The sequence below is a fragment of the Pithys albifrons genome, chromosome 3 (genome assembly GCF_047495875.1).
Source record: "Pithys albifrons albifrons isolate INPA30051 chromosome 3, PitAlb_v1, whole genome shotgun sequence".
NCBI classification, from domain to species: domain Eukaryota; kingdom Metazoa; phylum Chordata; class Aves; order Passeriformes; family Thamnophilidae; genus Pithys; species Pithys albifrons.
The window spans coordinates 65,421,351-65,441,736 of record NC_092460.1 but is presented as its reverse complement, the minus strand read 5'-3'; the positions used below and the strand labels follow the sequence as shown (position 1 = coordinate 65,441,736).

At 39.9% G+C, this 20,386-nt stretch overlaps 1 protein-coding gene across 1 annotated transcript in view; it reads right to left on the bottom strand.

Moving 5' to 3' along the window:
• PTPRR (protein tyrosine phosphatase receptor type R) overlaps positions 1 to 20,386 on the bottom strand; it is a 153,658-nt gene that overhangs the window by 28,607 nt on the left and 104,665 nt on the right. Inside the window, exon 7 of the mRNA XM_071549957.1 lies at positions 7,458 to 7,644. Within this exon, the coding sequence (XP_071406058.1) occupies positions 7,458 to 7,644 (187 nt within the window). The remainder of the gene's footprint in view (positions 1 to 7,457; positions 7,645 to 20,386) is intronic.

Below are 20,386 nucleotides of genomic sequence, written 5' to 3'. Positions count from 1 at the left end.
TGAACAAAATGTTTAAGATAGGGCAAGGATAATTTTGAGGTCCTGAAATAGCGTTTTTACAGTTGAATAAAAACAAGCCTTTTAAACTGACAAGATGAAACATGTAGGATTTTTTTTTCCTGATCATGGGGGATGTTTTACCAACCGAAACAATCTGGCAAAATCAAATTAAAAATGCTTCAGCTGAACCAAATCCTCAACTTTTCTACTGATTTTTTTTGCCACCACTATTTAAATTCTCTTAGGGTAAGCTGGTATTTGATCTTCAGTAAATGAATAGTTCTACTTAAAAGAACAGTAATTACTAGAGATTTGGAAATTTCATGCTAGCCTGGGACATTTATCCTTAGAGACAGCAGCATATTAAATGTCTATTACAGACACTTAGGAATTTGAGGAGCATCCTTTGGCTTGCATCACTGGAAAATTTACTTTAAGATTTTCCTCCACAATCACTTGGTTCCTAACTCTAGAGGTACAGGCCCACCTGGGACTTTGGCACAGATGAGATCCAGTCACTGTCCTTCAGACACAAGCTCTGGTCCTGCTCAGCATGACTGACTTCTGCAGGGTTTTTTTAGAGGAACAGGGACAAGGCCTCCTACCAAAGATGCAACCAACAGCAGATCTTTATGTGGGTTCACCAAGCAGGGGAATCTACCCTCTGACTTTTCTGCTTGAAGAGATTGCAAAGTTAAGTAAAATTTACATGGTTTATAATGAAATACTGTGATTTGCTTCTGCTTCCCAACTTGACTCTGAACATGTTACTATGTCAGTCTGCAACTTCTGTGTTCATTTTTATTTTTCTACCTTCTCTGCCTTATGCATATGCATTTAATGGGTCTTCTTAATTCTCCCTGTCCCTCATTCAGTTTCCTCCTCAATCTCTTCTCTGCTCTTCAGCTGGCTCCTCAGAAGAATGACTCACTGTGTCAAGCCAGCCAAAGTGTTGCTGCTAAGATACTCCTTTCTTGCAAGTTCTTCACCCAGTCCTTTTTTAGCTCCCTGTACTGCTATCCATATGATGCTTGTGTTAAGTGTGGAATCTTCTCACTTTTAAGACTCCATTCCTGCATAAATCTCATCCCATTACCTTAGGTCAAACCACCTCACCTCTGTCCTGCTTCTGACGCCACTTCCTCCTCCCCAGAACTACAAAATTAGCTCCCACACCCTCCTTATATTTATCTCTGACTTTTACTGCTTCCCAATGGTGACCTCTTTGAGACTCTTATCCTTGGCCCTTGGGGTCTGAATTGTTCCAGCTGGCTGACCTAGAGCTTCCCTGGCTCAGTTCTGGTTTAGTATAAACACCACCAGTGAATGGCTTCTGAAAATTTTCCCTGCTGAACTATATACCGAGAGAGAGCAAGATGTTAAGCCTATGTTTAATGTGATCTGTGTTTGTCATCTACAGACACTGGAGAAAGAAGTGTGAGAAAGAGAGTCCTCTGCCTGCCCAGCCAGTAATGGTGGTCAGTGAGGCTCCTCCAGCTGCCTGGCTGTCTCCCTCCCTATGCCTGCTGAAATTTTTAAATAATTCATCATTTGGCAAGTTACTGACAGATGCAGAAATGTCATCAAGTTGAAAACAAAAACACATTTCTGTGGGCCAACAAGGTCCATTAATAATATTAATCACTTACATCCTGTAAACACTTTCTAATCAGTGGGCTCCTCCCAGTTTTAAGCCCTTCTGAGGCCAAGGGCACAGACAGAAATCTGACAATACACTGTGGATCACAGCCACATATAAGTCACTTATTCTGAAACTGGATATGACAAACAAGGATTATTCTAGCAAAAAAATCAGGATAGTATGGGGGTGATGTTGCTGCTAACAAGGGAGCAAATAAGCCCAGCAGACTGCAAATAACATGATCATGTATACAAAGTCTGTAGCTGTATAAACTACCTATACAGAATTGTTTTATTAAACACATATATTTAATTAAATAATTGCAAATAATGTATAAACTGCACATATTCATGTGCTCAGTCACTTGCTTGCCATTACAGATGCGTGTGCATACTGTTCATGGGTTACTTTGCCCTCTGAGCAATACCCCTTTAATAACAGCTATTGTGGCTCACGTTAGCCTTTCAAGGCTACAACTGTACACACACTTGAAGAGATGCTATTTGGGCCTCTGAAAGCCTTCAAGAAAATGTGGCAAAATTAGGAAAATTCAGGCAGATAGTCATTATACTGATCCCTCTATTTTTGTGAGGACCATATTATTTCGATTTAACAATCTGGCACTTTTCCATGCAGGAATGTATCTCCTGACATTTCAGGATTTTTGGAATAATAAATTTTATCTTCTGTCACCAATTTCAGATATTCTGTTTTTTGAATAGTAGCAGCTCACGCTACTAAGTAAGTATATGCTGGGCAACTTATAGTTCTTCCTCTCTGCAAATCAAGTATATTGTCCCAACTAAAAACACCCTTTTTTTTGGTCAGAATTATTAAAAAAAGAAAAACAGCTTAAAAAATATTATGAGAAAATATTTTTACAATAATTTAAATTCTTTTACAATAAACATAAATAATGGCCTCTTAGTTGTTAATTAAAAAAAAACTAACTAAAGAACTCAAAATAACCTGAAACTGCTCATGTTTAATTTTCCACTGAAAACTGATAATTTCTCCACTTTTTTCACACCTGGAAGTTTTTCATGAGAACTAATAATTTTAGTCTCCAGGAGACTGTCTTACTGTATTTCTTTAGCTAGTTAAAACAAGCTGAGTGAGCAGAATGGATAAGGCTTAAATATTGTGTTGTTTACATGCCTCAAGTTCTTACTAAAGCTCTTATCCATAGCAAGAAAGATAGTAAACAAATTCTGTTCTACAGCTTCATCTTGAAACACATTGTAAAAAATGGTTTAAAAACAGAATAGGCAAGTCATGATCTTTTCAATAAAATTCTGTGGAAACACTGAACGGCCAAAGTCATGTTATGCCCCTATGAGGGACAAATAAAATGTGACTCTCTGTCTATCCAAATGCTGTGTGAGAGGATTTGGGCAAACAGGATTCTATGAGGTGCCAAGTTGTCTGTGCAAACTGACTCCTAATATGGGGGGTTTAAGCATGATGAAGTTATTTCTTCTGCCGCTCCTGCCTAAGCAGCAGAATAGCAGAGAATCTATGGCATAACTGGTGGTATAAGTATTTTGGATACTTGCAATTTTTCCTGTATATGCTGTCTGACCACATTTTGTAAAAAGAACTGAGGGATTTATTTTTCTTAAGCAAATGACTTTTACTATAAACCCTGGCTTTTAAAAGACAAATAAAAGGCCTGCTTCACAGGATGCTATTATCCATAATGAAAAGCTACTTTTAGAGTGACATGGCAGTCATCTATTGAGTTACATGCACAAATTGGAAACAAAATGAAACCCAAGGGATCATGTTTAATAAGAACTGCATTATTTGTATATCTTTGTTACACCTGGGGTATGTTCAAGGGGTTGTAAATGTCTTCCAGCTCTTACATGCCTTGTTAGGTAACCCGTGTAAAAGCTAAAAAAGTTAGGCTCAGGTTGGGTAGGTGATAATGTTGCATTCCACCTCCCTGGTATCCTCTGATAGCCAGTGGTAGCAAGGCATCTGAGGGAACTAGAACAAGACAAGCTTTTCTTTATATATCACTGCTCACCTGATACTGTTCTTTTGACAGAAAAAAATCATGAATAATCATGCCATATTCACCTTCTCCCTGCAATTAGGATTTTATGGACTTCTGTTAGAGCCTCTTGCAGTCCCTTTTCTAGGCAGAAGAGTCCTGGTCAATTTGGTATCTCCTGATATAGAAGCTGCTCTACTCTATGATTATGATCATCATATGTGCTTTGAGATAGGGAGATTGGAGAAGCCTGCAGCTATCAATGCATTACAGATATTTTTCCAATCTCATAACAATGTTTTCTATATTATCCTATAGTTGTTTTCCCAAGATTCTTAGCTTTCTATTTCAGAACCCATTAAAGTATACAAAATCATTTTCTCCCAAATGTATAACATTTTATTTATCAACCTTGGATTTCCTCTGACTCATCACCACCATAAAATTCTCTGTAATTTCTTTGAAGTCTATTTTCAATTTTACGCTTGGTAATCCAGTGTCATCCTTAAACTTCACCACTTAACTATTTATTCTGTGTGCCACATGACTTACAAACATCTTTCTCAGTATCACTTCCAGAACAGATGCCTTGGGACTCTGCTTGTGACCTCCTTTTATGCTGAGAACCAACCAATCCTTCCGGTCCTGCACTGTGTTGATTACTCATTGCACTATTGCAATTGTTCATATATCTATTTGCTTCTTATTTTAATTCCTTCCAGTTTCTCTGATTTAGACATCAGATTTCTAGGCATGCATTTCTCTGAATCTCTTCTGGAGCCCTTCTGAGAAACTGCAACCTCTGACACTCTGATTCCTCAGGTGCTGAAGCACAGGTATCAGGTTACACCTGCCCAATTAATACATCACTAAATACCTATATGAAGTCCTTTAGGACTCCTAAGTGGCTACTAGCTTACTCCAGTGAGTAACGTTTATTAATTTTATTGTTCTAGAATCAATTCCATTAATGCTTCATTTTCAGACAGATCCTCCAGTGATCCACTTGAACCTATTCTTGCCACAGATGTAGGGATTTCCCTAAGTTCTTCTATGGTCAACACAGATACAAATAATGCAGTTACTTCTCACCTACTGCTTCAACTTCTCCAAATCACTTATCAATTGATCCTTATACTCTTTAGTAAGCTTCATGCTTTTGATCTGTTTAAAAATGAAGTTACAATACTTTTAATTCAAAATCTTTTTACCTGCCTTACTCAGCTTTCCCACTGAACTGGCATCAGTTCATGACCTTTTCTATTTCCCTTGTAAAAGGTGTCTCCTTTTTTCTGACAGCTTCTTTCATTTGGGTTTTTTACAATACCAGTCTTTTTCAGAATCACATAAGTACAGAATATGCCAAGTTGGAAAGGACCCACAAGGAAGATCAAGTCCAACTCTTAACCCTGCACAGGACCATCCCCAAGAGTCACACCATGTACCTGAGATAACATCCAAACACTTCTTGAACTCTGTCAAACCTGGTGCTCTGAGGAGCCTGCTCCAGTGCCCAACCATCTTCTGGGTGAAGAACCTTTTTCTAATACCCAAACTAAACTTTCCCTGACACAACTTAGGCCTTTCCCTTGGGTCCTGTCACCGGTCACCACAGAGAAGAGATCTGTGCCTGCCCCTCCCCTTCACAAGGAAGTTGTAACTGCAAAAAGGAGTCCCTTCAGTCTCTTCTCCAGCTGAACACACCAAGTGACTTCAACCACTCCTCACACAACATCCCCTCAAGGCCCTTCACCATCTTCATGGCCCTCCTTTGGACACTCTCTAATAGCTTAATACCTTTCTTATATCGTGGTGCCCAAAACTGCACACCATATCCAAGGTGAGGCTGCCCCAGCACAGAGTGGAGCAGGACAATCCCCTCCGTTGACTGGCTGGTGATGCTTTGCCTGATGCCCCCCAGGACACAGTTGGCCCTCCTGGCTGCCAGGGCACTGCTGACTCATATTCAACTTGCCACTGACCACGACCCCCAGGTCCCTCTCCATGGCACTGCTTTCCAGCATCTCATTCCACAGGCTGTACGAACACCTGGGATTGCCCCATCCCAGGTGCAGAATCCATCATTTTCCCTTGTTTAACTTCATATGGTTGGTGATTGCCCAGTCCTCTAATTTATCCAGGTCTCTCTGCAGAGCCTCCCTGCCTTTGAGGGAGTCAACAGCTTCTCTCAGTTTTGGGTCATCAGCAGGCTTGCTCAGTATCCCTTCCAGTCCTGCATCCAAGATATTTATGAAGATGTTGAAGAGCACAGGGCTCAGGATGGAGCCCTGTGGAACCCCACTAGCGACAGGTCTCCAGTCTGATGTCACCCCATTCACTATTTCCCTCTGTGCTGAACCCGTGAGCCAATTGCTCACCCACCACAGGATGTGTTTATCCAGCTGTGCTGGACATTTTGAACAGGAGGATTCTATGACAGACAGTATCAAAAACTTTACTGAAATCCCAAAAGATTACATCAGCTGGCTTCCCTTGATCAGCTAGGTGGGTTACCTTTTCATAGAAGGAAATCAGATTTTATAAGCAAGACTTTCCTCTCATGAAGCTGTACTGGCTATGACCAATCACTGTGTTGTCTATCAGGTGTTTTTTAATATTTTCCAGAATAATCTTCTACATAACTCTATCAGGCACTGAAGCGAGACTGACAGGCCTGTAGTTTCTGGGGTCCTCCTTCTTGTTCTTCTTGAAAATAGTGACATTTGCCAGCTTCCAGTCAGATGGGACCTCTCTGGATTCCCAAGACTGCTCAAAAGTCATTGAGAGAGGTTTTGCAATGACATCAGGTAGCTCTGAGAGGATTCTGGGATGAATCCCATCAAACCCCATAGCTTTGTAGGAATCCAGCTGGAGCAGCAGATTACACACAATTGAAGGGGTGACTGGGAGTTGATCTTTCTCAATCAATGTCCTCCAGATCAGGGGACTGAGACCCCTTTGGCCATCATTCATGGTGAAAAGAGAGGCAAAGAAAATGTTAAACACCTCTGCCTTGTTTGTCCCTATTTGTAAGGTGACCATCTTCGTGCTGTAACGGGCCAGTGATATTTCTGTACTGCCTATTGTCATTAATGTATTTGAAAAAACTTTTTTTATTATCCCCTGCATTCCTGGTCAGCTTCGACTCCAACTAATAATTTGTAAGGAGTTTTCCCTGAATGAGTTTTTCTGTTCTGACTTGTTTCTACCTGGGTACTTTCTTCATTTTAGATTCTTATCCTTTTTACCAGTAAATGCACTCACAAAGTACTTCAGTTCTTTGATCTTGAGTATAACAGGCTGCTGTATGGCATGCTTGTTAAAGATATTTTGGACCTCGAGACAAAAGTTGCTTTTGGACAGGGACTGCAGGTGTGCCTGTCTGCTCCAAAAAGTAATTTATAGTGACTGCAAGTTTAGTGCTCAAATTGCAAACATACATGATGTTTACATACGAATAAACAAAATCTCCAGTTATCACTGTGTTTTCTTTCACCATAGCCTTTATGATCTGTCTGAAACTGTCACAGTGTTACAGGTCTGGTTGTTTGTACTGTAGCTCTAATACAACACTTACCCCATCTATGAATGGGATTTCAAATCCAGAGGAATCTCTATTATCCATGGATATGACTGCCTCCCTTTTGTGTTTTCAGCAGTGCAGAAACATAGAACACCACCTTGAAACTATCTAATCTGCCCTTTGGAAATTAGTTGTAGCTTGACATTAAAGTGTTGCCCAACTATTTTTTCCCACATCTTCTGTTGTGCCAGTTATGTAAAAAATCCTTATTTAAAGCTTTTTGTCCAACTCACCATGAATTCTGTTTGAAGCAAATGCGAACACGCAGCTGCATCTCGAAGCTGCTGCCGTGTCAGGACACGGCCAGCTGACTGCAGGTATTCCATTGCTACTTTTTCTCGTGGGGTTGGCACAGTGATGAAAGGTTCAACACTTCCCAAGCTGCTCATATCCAAAGTCAGTGAAACATTGGACCCTCGTCTGCATTAGAAAATAATTAAAACAGTTATATGAGATCTGTGTTAATGTAAGTCCCATTCTCATGAGGCCGATCCTGACTTATTTATGCACTCAACATTCTGTATAGTCACTGAGAGATTTGGGTATGCAAATACTGTAAGACTGGTTTCACTGATCACTGAGTAGCCAGAAAACCAAGATTATACAGACTACCTCTTCAGTCTAACAACCTGCAAGAATAGTGTGCTAGGGAGCAACTCTTTGGATTATTCTTAGAAGCAGAAATTACTCGCTATGTGCTACCTTATTCTTATAAATGTCAAATATGAAAGTGATATCTTAGTAAGGAAGAAATATTTCACAGAAAAACCCCAGGGGATATATTTCTAATTGATACATTTAACAACCTGAAATAAATTCAGTTATGTCATGTGTATGTTAAAGGATCTACTGAAATAAAATATACATAATGGAGGGAGTAAAATGATAAAATCAGCAGAAATAAGTGAAAATGCAGTTCAAACCATTCAAGTACTAAGACAGTGGAAAATTTCTCATGTTAGGTAGGAGGGAAAAGAGAGGCAATAAACCACAAGAAATGACCTGTGTCCCAGGAGGAGGAATGGTCAGACTTAGAGGGGTTATTTGGAAATGCCAAACATCTCTTACAGTACAATCAAATTCATAACATTTCAATTTCAACAGGAAAATTAAGTTGGATTCAACAACAACTTTGAACTGTGAAAATACAAGTAGAGCACACTTATGTGTGTTTGGTATTAGCCCTATACTTTTTGTGGCTGTCTCCAAACAACACTTAAAATTGTTTTTTTGCATAGTTTCAACCCATCCATCAAATGCTATCTACTCAGCTCTTTAAGCATATGGATTGCAACAAACTCATGCTCTGTGAACTGAGATGACTAGACACAAATCTGTAGGCACTAATCAAAGTTTTTGTGTTTACTAAGCAGAAATCAGTACTGTAAGACTGACAGACTCAGATGTCTGCACTGGACTAAAGACACTCAGCTCAGTGCAAATGTCTTTAACATTTACCAAGCAGCTATGCACATAAAAAGATATGACAATGCCCGCTTGCTTCCCACCTCTGCATATCATCATCTCTCCATTCATGTATGCTTATGGGGAAGTTCTTTGGATTCTAGCCACTCTGCCATGCTGAGATATATATGTACAAACACAACATAAGATTGTCTGAAGTCTCTCCTAATAGTTGTCCTGACAGATCAGAACACAGCTCTATACTTGGTCCACTTGGAAAATCACACATGTCTGTGATTAACCATTTACTGGATAATCTATTATCCAGAGATTCCAGTTTTTCTTCTAGGACTCTGTTTGGTTGAGTGCATTTCTCATCTGCAGGAGAACTACTGCTGGGGGAGTGTGCCTGCACACCTGCCCAGGCACTGGAGTGTTGTTAAGACACAACTGTCCCTTTTACAGTACAATCACATACTATTATAATACAGACATGATCAGATAGTATTTGAAAGGCAAATGTTATTAATATGGGGGAATAATTCCTTTGCAGAATTGTTAAGGTTGGAAAAGATTTCCAAGGTCATTGAGTCCAAACTTTGATCAAACATCACCATGTCAAGTAAACCATAGCACTTGAACACTTTCAGGGACTGTGACTCCACTACTTCTCTGTGAAGAAATTCTTCCTAGTATTTAACCTGAATCTCCCCTGGTGCAGCTTCAGGCCATTTCCTCTTGCCTGTTGCTGGTTGCCTGGGAGAAGAGACTGACCCCCACCTGGCTACAACCTTCTTTCAGGAAGTTGTAGAGGGAGATAAGGTCTCCTTTGAGCCTCTTTTTCTCTAGGCTGAAGACCCCCAGTTCCCTCAGCCACATCTCACAGGACTTGTGTTCCAGATCCTTCACCAGCTTCATTTCCCTTCTCTGGACATACTCCAGCACCAAAATGCCTTTCTTTAAGCGAGAGGCCCAGAACTGGACACAGTACTCATTGCCCTGGTCCTACTGGTCACGCTATTTTTGACAGAAGCCAGGATGCCATTGGTCTTCTTAGCCACTTGGGCACAGTGCTGGCTCATGTTCAGCTGGATGTTCACCACTACCCCCAGCTACTTTTCTGATGGACACTTTCCAGCCATTCTGCCCACAGCCTGTAGCTCCCCACGGTATTGTTGTGACCCAAGTGTAGGACCTGTCACTTGGCCTTATTGAACCTCATACCGTTGGCCTCAGCCCATTAATCCAGCCTGTTCAGATCCCTCTGCAGGGCCTTCCTACTCTCTAGCAAATCAACACTCTTGCCTAACTTAGTGTCACCTGAAAATTCACTGAGGTTGCACTCGATCCCCCTGATCACTGATAAATATTAAACAGGACTGGCTTCAATACTGAGCCCTGGGGAACCCCATTAATGACCAGCTGTCAACTGGATGTAGCACTTCTGGTCTGCATCAAAAGTTTCTAATGTTAATACTTGCATTTTACTGCCCTTTCATTATTTATCATTGGCCCACAAGTATTTGTTTGCAAGCATATCTGAGCAAATGTAATCATATGAGCATAACACTTTTTTTTGTTCTGGCACAACTTTGATGCAATTCTCTTCCTCTTACTCATCAGCAGAAATTTCAGTAATTTTATTTTAAAATTAAAGATTTTATATCATGTCAGTCTTCACGAATAGAAATTACTCCAGTCACTCACAAAGCACAACGCAACAATAGCCAAGAGGCAAAACCACCTGATTAGTGCCATTGTGTTCACAAGCCTACTTCAGCTGAGGTGATGAGTGGGTGACAGTGCCTAGGTCTGCAGATGGTAGCAGTGAGTCAGTGACAGAGGCAAAGGTAGGAGAGGTGAGAAGGAGCCAAGGTGGCTGCAAGTGGCTGGCTGCCACCAGGGGTAGATCGGGCCAATTTCTGTTGGCACAGGGAAGTGGGTGGATTATGATTCTCCTAATTTTGCTAGAAGGTAGGCAGAAGTGAAGTAGCATCTCGAGGAAAAATGACAAATAACTGATATATGCACAGGCTACGAGCAGTGCCCTGTGATTCACCACACAGCCTGCATGGCACTGAATCCTGGCTGGCAGTACAGCACTAACCCAAATCCAGAACTGTGACAGCCTGGGAGGTGGGCACACCAAGGGCCTGCTGTGGTGGCCGCTCTCAGCTGGACCCTGCAGGAGGGTGCTGGCTCACATAGCCATTGCATTTCCCTGGGGACTGTCCCTGCCTATGGGGGAAGTCAGTCCCCAGCTCCACACCATTTCTCAAGGAAAACATCCTGATAGACCTCTCTCATAAAAATTCTCCTGCACAAGCATCTCTTCTGATGATGACTAGCAGTTTATTCCATGGAAAAAGGCAATCCCTCAAACAGGTGGCTCTGAGGGCATATATCGCAAATCCAATCTTTTGAAAACCATCCAGAAATCCATGGTAGGGCTATGCAATGAATCCCCATGAAACTGTTTAAACTGCCTTTGGTTGAGAAACGGGTAGCAATTTAGACCCAGACATACTTCTGGGAGAGCCTACTGGGATTTCCTAATATAGAGGAAAAGTATTCTCATTGTCCAGTAACAAAGTACAGTGAAAATGTTAATATTTTCTTTGGCTTTTACATTGTTATAACTGACAGTCTTGGCAAAAAGGCTATTTCCTTTTTAACAACAACAAAAAATATACCTGATCTAATTATAACTATGAGTTTACAGCTTTTACCATTTATGGGGATTATTGGTGAATACTGTTGCTCTGGAAAGAAGAACTAGTTCTTAGGTGCATATTTAATGCATAAAAAGCTACACATTGAATAAAATTTGAATATAGGGCAGGAAATAGTTACCTAAAGGATAGAAATCTTTTCAGAAAGTCCATAAGAGGATATACAATAGAAAATAGCTCTAAAGGTAACACTTCCATAAATATGGGCGTCTCAAAGAACCTTTCTGAAGAAGTATGTTTCATTCAATAATTTTTTATCATGTTTACATACATTAGCAATTTCCCTTATTCATGAATATTTACAACCTTGTTTTACAATTTGAACACCTTTATGCTCTTTATGTTCCCTACATTAACACACCTTGCCCAGCATCCTCTCAAGGTTGTCTTGATGAGGAAGATCATCACATGAGGAATCCGAGGAATTGTGAACATTTATGACAAGATTATATTAAAATCATCATGAGACTAACTCTTCTGAAGTTTCTGCAGCTGGGACAGCCACCTTCTCACTGGGTACGTGAGTAAGTGCAATCAGGAAACCAGTTGTGTCTATGCATTGTCTAGAATCCCAGAGAGGAGTCTTACTATAAACTCATAGCCCTCTTTCCAATTGGATAATAGGAACATGTTCACTGATGAGAATTCACTGGAGTATTTTAAATAATACATTTATAGAAGCAGATTTTATTACAGTCCATGATTAGAAAAAATGCACTATTTGTTTGAACACTCTCGAAAGGAAGCTCCACCTGTCCATCTCAGAGGGTCACCAGATTACTAACACCTCTTAATCCTTAGTGAGGTTATTTCTGGGTCTTTCCTGACCCTAAAATTAAGCCATAAATGGTGATTATAAAAATCAAATTGTCCCACCTGTTTTTCACAGTTGTTTATTTAAGCCTAGTAGTTTCTTTAAATAAACATTTCCATGTTTTTCCAGCACTCTTGAAAAATGTGACACCCAGATTTCTGAACCTTGGCTTCTTCTTCTCTCTAGTGGTGTTGGAAGCAGCGGTGATGGCTGCTGCCCTCCAAGAGCTCTTGTCCTCTGAGCCCAGCTACAGACACGGGAGGTGCTTCTTCCTTTGCCATCAGTCCTGCATCTCTCAGCCGAGCTGCTGTGTAGCCAAGGAGGGAGCTGTGTCAGGGGTGTGGGAAGAAAGCCATGAATCAACACAACGAGTGGTGCTGGCTGTGGCTACTGGGGACAGAATTTGCTTTGGGTGCTCAGATCCCGCGTTACAAGGGAACACTCCGGACGGATATTCCCCCTGTGTTTTTCTGAAGGGAAAGACACCACAAACCTGCTGTGCATTTTGTTTCTCTGGTGCTCACAGACTAGGCCTGGACATGGATCCTGAGTCTCACCCTACTGGTCCATCTCGTCAGCAAAGGCACTGAATGCAGGTGGATTTTGCACTGCTGTGACTGCAGTGGAAGAACACAACTAGGCACATACTTTCCAGCACTTACTACCTTGTGGTGCCAGACTCCATCTGCATACCTAGTTTTATGTTTCAGTAGAGCAATACAAAGGAAAGAGAAAAGTAAATCTGTAAAAAAGACCAATGGAAAAAATTGAGGGCTCAGCTTTCTTGTTGCTTTTAGCAAAATAGCAAGAGCTAACACAGTCATGTAGATGAACTACTGTGAGGTGCAGTGTAGAAAGCACAGTAAATGAGAAAAGGACTTAATGTATTAATCATGTATTTCAACATAAAATAAATAAAAAATAAAAATAGGGAACTGTGACTTCATGAAGAAAAATCAATGTTGAAAAATGTAGAAAAGCAGAAGTACAGAGGTTAAAATAATCTTTGCAAAGGACTGAAGATACTGCTGTTTTCTTTCAGCCTTAGGCAAAAAGTCATATGGATCTTCTAATAAACAGCTGAGACATTTCTTGACAAATGAAGACCTATAATATCCATTACAGACAGTCCTCAGAAAGCTAAGAAATGACTCTCATTTGAAGCGAAATATAATTTGATAAATTTTCAAGTAACATTCACAGTATTGTTAAATAGTTGCTTCTAACAAGCCTAAGATTGATTTATGTATTTTTCAAAAATGCAGATATATGATTCTTGCTTTGTACTTGCTAGCCTGAAATACATATGCACCATGCACTGCTGATATTACTGGACATCTTGGGAAAGTACGGCTGAATGAGAGTGTGGTTAAATTAATGGGTATGATAATGCTTTAATTTTTTTCTGACCATCAGCATACTATCTCAAAGAAGCCTTCTAAGCATGCAATAAAAATGCATTATTGACCACCTAAATTTGAAAAACGAAGATTCATTTTTTATTAAGCATACATTCTTTTCTTGGAAATGTTGAGCTCATAAGTTTCAGTTTTCTGTTGTGCTGCAGCACATATTAAAGAACATTCTGACAGAAAATCCCATGAGTTCTGATAATATACAATACCCATTAGTGTAATTATCCTCTTACTTAATCTTAATTTCAACAAAGGCCAATCAATGTCATCAGTATTAGTTTGAAAAAATAATGAACTAAACATCATTAGGTAACTATATGAATGTCATCCTAACACATAAATATTTGCACACAGTACTTATTTCATATGCTGTACTTTTCATTTTTACTCTCCTAGGAGCCTTATGAAGAAGCACTGTTTTACAGATTCTGTGCTTGGCAGACCCATGATGAAAAATCAGCTTCCAAAGTGCTTTCTCCTTTAACTGCTAGCTGGGTTGGCACTGGTTTTCACTTGAACAAGGGCTGCAGCATTTAGAAACCCACTCAGACCTCAGGTTATTGACACTTCAACAAACCAAATCTGTATCACATCCAGACTGAAGTACTCAAAAATCAAAAGTTGCAATCAACCAATTAACTAGGCCAAAGAAGAATTACTGTTAGAAGCAGTAAGGTTCCCTAAATCTGTGTTATTTCTTAACTTACTATAAGTAATTTTGCAATCAAATGTCATAGGTACTCTTCTCTGAAGGAAATTACTCCTAACTGACTTGAAGATTCAGTATTACATATGTCTATCATTCACACTTGCAGAAGAATACAAACTGATTTTGATAGAAAATCTCTAACTATGAATATAATATGACTGATTTACTTTGCATTATGGCCAAAATTAGTCTAAATTGTTATAGTTTGATACCTTAAAGGATCTATTCCACTCAGCTCATGTTGGTTATTTTGCAGCAATTTTACTATTTATGAAAATAAAAATTCAGGACCTGAATTCTACCTTCAGCACTTGGGGGGGGCAGGTAGTCAAAACTGATCTTCCCCATCTCCTGCTATCTCCTGACATACCAGTGCTACTTAAATCACCAGAAATTACCTACTGACCTCCTATCATGCATGGGAACAGTGGAGTTCTCTTTCTCTATAGACTCCTGGCCTCATTTCCAAAGCCTTATTCCTCTCACAGATTAACCTTCCTCTGGTTCTGATTCTTCCTCTGCAGAGAGGAGATCCTAGACAGACAGGTAGATATTAGCCCAGTTTTCCCCAAACATGCTTCAATTAAATGGTTAATATTACCAATATTTGTCTATTTGTCTCACAGTCATCTGCACCTGACACAAATCCTGCAGCCATTGGTGTGGGCAGCCCCATCTCACCAAATGGAGGACCTCACATACAGAGGGTAGTGCAGACATAACACTGAAGTTAATAACTATCACCAGAAAGCCATTGATTGAATATATTTAAGATGAAGACTGTAAGAGAGGCAATAGGATGAAGTATGCATCTTCTTGGAAAGAACATCTGCCATTTCTGCTAGTGTTCACTCTGTCACACAGCTCTCCTCATAGTATTCCAGTGCTGCATTTTTGTTTTTCTCCTCTTATTCAACACTTGAAAAACTGATGCTTTCTGACTCAGAGGAAGGGGTCTGGAAGTGATGACAGCAAGCTGTGTGCCTACTGAAAGGAGAAGATGCATATATGGCTGCTGTGAGGTAAGACTTCTAATCCTCTGCAGCTTCCCAGCTACAAGAAAGCTCCTGGCAGCACCCAGCAGCACACTCCAGCCCTCTCTGAGTTCACAGAAGCTGATCGGGAACCTCAGCTAAAACATTTAAACAGCTTTTCTGGAAACTGGAGGCTCTTCATGTTCTCTTCAGAGTGTCTGATCTTGTTCCCACAGCAGGCCAATACCTCTAGCACTAAATTACAAACAATTCTCAGGATCTACTCACAGCTCAGCAGGTCAAAATGAACTGAGGAAACGGCTTTGACAAGTATGGCTGGATTAAGTTTTAAGCAATCAGTATCTGGTTAGGACAGGAATGGCTCAATATCCTGTAGAGGAAAACAGCTGACATGAGTGTAGTTTCAACTTTCCCTCTTTTAATCAGGCTTTCTAATGTACTGCCAATTCACTCCTGTTCTGCCCTCGATAAGGCTACACCGCTCAGCTACGGGAACTGACTGTTCAAAAATGCAAAGCTTATACAAACTCCCATCTTTTCCTGTAAATTATTTGTACAATCAAATTGCATTTTGTCACGCAAACTTCTCTCTTCAATAAAATTTGAATAGCAACATAAGACTCTGGTTCTGAACCATGGTCACATATATGTGTCTCCAGCATAAGTGAAAATTGAGTTAAATATTCATAAATAAAAATAAATGAAGATGCTAATTTGTTGTGCTTATTTGAGCTGTTTATTCAAAGAGCTGAACAAATGTTTACTAATTTATGGTTAATTTTCTTTAGATAGTACAGCTTTAATTGAATGCAGTTGTGTTTATTGCTATTGTCTGCTTGCACACCAGCATTGCTCTACTTCATTCTGGAGGCCTCATTGCCTGGATGACCTGTTCTCTCTGATTAATGCACATGCTAATTTAAACCAAGCTACAATGAATATAAACAAAAGGTATTAGAAGAATAGGATAATGGAAAGGAGAATGGAGAATAATAAGAATTGACTTCTAACCTGCACATATTAAAAAAATGCACAACCTAAGGAGCTCAAATAATGCATTTATTTAAGGTAAGCCAAAAAGAGCTGTTTATAAAGCCCTGCATATTCTGTCTGCTATATATTTTCCTTGAAAACTAAGAAAAAAAGCAATCTGCACAATACTTTTTTCATACTTGTATGTGTTGCCCCTCTATGATTTCAGTTCATAAGTACCTCCATGACACCTTAGAGTAGCTGTAGCCAGGTACTATCATTGCCAGTTTAGACCTCTTGTCCAGGTGCAAAGACAGATTACTTTTCCCAGCATATGCAAGGCTCACTCCTTTGGTGAGCACTACAGCATGCCCAGGGGTGCTTTCCTGCATTACACAGAGAATGTAGCCTATCTGGGAGAACTGACCTAATCAATGAGGATGGAGAAGTGCAACACTTCTAGGAAGTGCTTTTTTTAAGACTGCTTAACTGAGATTTTTTGCTATTTAGTTGGTCAGCCATGTGGTTATACAAATGAATAATCTTTTAGATGAAAAAAATGTTGTTTGTTTTTTTCCTCATAGGTAACTCAATTTAGCCTCATGTATTCCATAGTAATTAATCTCTTAAGCACAAACCCTACTGCCCTCCTGCAACTATTGCTCATTTAAGGAATATAATCTACAACCATTAAATCAAAACAAGCAAATATATAATCTATTCACACATCAATGTGTGAATTAATACCCTTTTGAGGGTTTAAACAAAACCAGCTGACCTGGAAAAAGACATGGGCAGGAATGTTTGTAATGTAAATGGGCAGTACTTTCAGACAATATCAGTAAGAAAAAATTATTTTTTATTGTGACTTGAAGACTAATCAGTACAATGAGTTCTTTCCTGGTGAGTTTGCCATTTGGGAAAGACAGGAAGCAACATCTGGGAAAAGAGGCGTTTACTACACCCTGTCAACTTTAAGATAATAAAAAAGCACATTCCTTGTTTATTTGACTTGGTCTTCATTATCTTTAAACTACTGCAAGTGTCACACGGAAGATTTCTAAGCAGACAAATGAATTGTTAGTGTACTTTGAAGAATTTACTGAACAGCAGCAGTTTCTGAAGAATGTAAAACCTCCAGAGGCACACAATTGCTCAACTGAGCTGCGCCACCTATGGACACTTCCAAAGGGAGCTGGCAGAAAGGTTCTGCTCAGTCACACAGTGGACAAAGCATCTAAGACTGCCTGTACAGACCCCAAATCCTTTTAGCTCATACACTTTGGAAGATACAGTTCCATTTCCAGGGTCACTTATGAGTCTAAGCTGTTCTATGAGTTGACGAGATTTACGCCCTTAGAGAAAGGACCCCTATATGTGCACTTAGATCTGCCATTTAGCTCCTTCCAAAGTCTCCAGAGCTGACACCTATATACACTTTTTCTTTCTAGCTTTTTTTTCTTGACCCACTTTCACAGTCTGGCTTTCCAGTCTTGCTTCCTATAGGAAGGCTTGTTCAAACAAGTATATTAATGTGAAAAGTGCCTGGATTCCCTTTGAAAATAAAGTTTAGAAAACCCACTTAGGCTTGCAATTTGAAACAGATCAATGCTTCCATGTTTTAAGACAGCTGTAAATGTCTGCATACCAAGGCGTATTTTATCTTGCACTTCAGGGGTTAGGTAGACCTTTAAGAGGGCCCATTCAGAGCTGAACAGCTGATGAGGAACAGACAGGTAATAGACCTGGAGCTCTTTTCTACTGAGCTCAGCAGATCCCTTGAAGTCCATGGCTCTGGCCACCGCCTGCCTTCATCAGAGACATTTCCTACAGGGGACTGCATAGGCAGGGGTCTAGAGAAGGGAAATGCATCTGTACCTGTGTCCAGAGATAAAGGCCAGAGCAAAGGCTTTCTGGATCTACTTTCTCATACAAAACATCAATGAGTCAGTACAGATTAAAAATTTCAGAATGAAACAATGACAATTGCTTCAGATTAATAGTCCCCTATTATCAAAGGATTCATGGCATTAAGAAACTTAAACAGCTTGAGTTAAATCAACTTCTATGAATTTGAATAGGAGAGGGAAATACGAGAATTCTGACAGTGTTTCTCTAAATGCACATTGTATTATGAAATAAAGAGAGGAGAGATAAGTAATATCTGAAAGATAACCATACTCACTCCTAACCTGACCTCCATCCCACCTACCTCAGTACAAACGCTCTCAACATACAGGGCTTCATACAGCTAATGATGCAACACAGGTCAGGTTAACATGCACTGAAGGCAGTCATGGAGAAATATGAACATAAATTTGGTGTACTATGTAAAGCCAAAGGTTGACCAGGATCCTGTTTTCAATAATGGCCAGTAAGAAGAGGTTTTGGAAAAGAACACAAGAACAAAGCAAGCAGGAATTGCTGATTACTTAATTAATACTGTTACTTATTTTTAGTATGTCCTCCATCTTCTGACAATCTGTGGTTTAGGAATGTCCTGAACCAAAGGGTGCTTCCCCACTTTTGTGCCTGTCGTTTTTATTATAGACAGCTTTCTTAGCCCACCTTATGACCTCTACACTGATTCAGGATGATAAGCTCAGTAGCTGGGAGCCAGGCAATAGTGAACATTAGACATGGGGACTAGAGGAGTATGCATTTAAGCCACCTACATTTGTGAGAATCCTTGTGATGAAGCAGAAAACATTTATTTTATTCTAATCTTATCAGTAAATTGCAAATACATTCTCTGTAGCCACAGAAATAACTTGGGGATTAATTACAATACCAGCTTTCTGGTCTTCATAATGCCTCCTTCTTTCACAAACCTATTCAGTATTGTGCTCTGTAGGCCAAACTCTCTTTCCAGATACCTTCATAAATCCACTGAGGCAAAACAAGCTAAATGGAGTCTAAAGTGAAACAAGCTGGTGCAAATTGTATTTATTAACTGTTGTGTACTTTCCTGTCGTTCTGATTGTTTCCCTTAATTTATTGTAAGACTATGTGTTTAGGTCCACTATCAAATCCAGGGAAAGGAACTGCAAGCCTCTGGACTATATGCAGCAGTCCTCTGGTGGAACTTGTTATAACTCAGGAAGAATTTGAGACATCTCAAAAACAGGAGATGCCTGTTGGGGGATGGTGGGAAGCGGAAGCACCAGCCCTGGCAGAGGGGCAAACTCAGCTGCCTCTTACCCAGCACCAGCCCCATCTCTGTCTGGCAGCACAGTTTTCCAGGGAGCTGCTATTGGTCATCCTGAAGCATTGGAACCGAGTTCTCTAGAGAAACATTGTGCTTAACGACATTTTTCTGTGTGGGAATTATATACACCACTTCCCTTTCTGATGCCTATCGCATATTTGAACAGTCATTTGAAGTTGCTGTGTTCTGTTTTGCTCTTGTTATCAAATCACAGTATTATCATAACATGGATAATTATAGGTACCATAAATTAGTAACAACAATACACTCTGTTTGTTAAGCATCAAAGTATATTCTTTGATAGGGAGTATAAGGGGAAGTCCCTGTTCCAGAAAGAAATATCGCTTTTGTAGCTTCTTATAGACTCCCTAAGTTAAAGAGATGAATGGAGGGTTCAAAAGCCCAGGTACTTTATGAAGATAGGCACTGATTTGCAATACCATCTTGGATCATTCACTTAACAATCAGTGTCTCACTTGTCTTAGTATGAAAATCACAAAAAGAGTTCCTGAAATGTCTTGGCCATACTCAGCTAAGGTTCAAAGTCAAACCAAACTGGTGCATCAGCTTAGATGTGATGGCATCAAAGCAGACAAATAACTCTAGCAAGAGGCTGGTTGAAATGTCAGTGTCATATGGAATCAGCTCCTGCCTCTGGGTAGTATTTCTTTGGCCAAGCCATTCCAGTGGTATACTTTGGGCATCCTGATCTCTGCCATGATGCTATTGCTTCTCAATGTCCCAAGGAGCATTTGATTGTCTATACGCATTTACTACATTGTCTAATGTTTAGAATTAATTCTTTTGGATAGAACATTTCATTTTTGTGTATGTATGGAGTCTTGCACATAGGGATCCTGATCTGTGATCAAGGCTCTCAGGTACTTTATTAATAAAGATGCTGAACAGAATT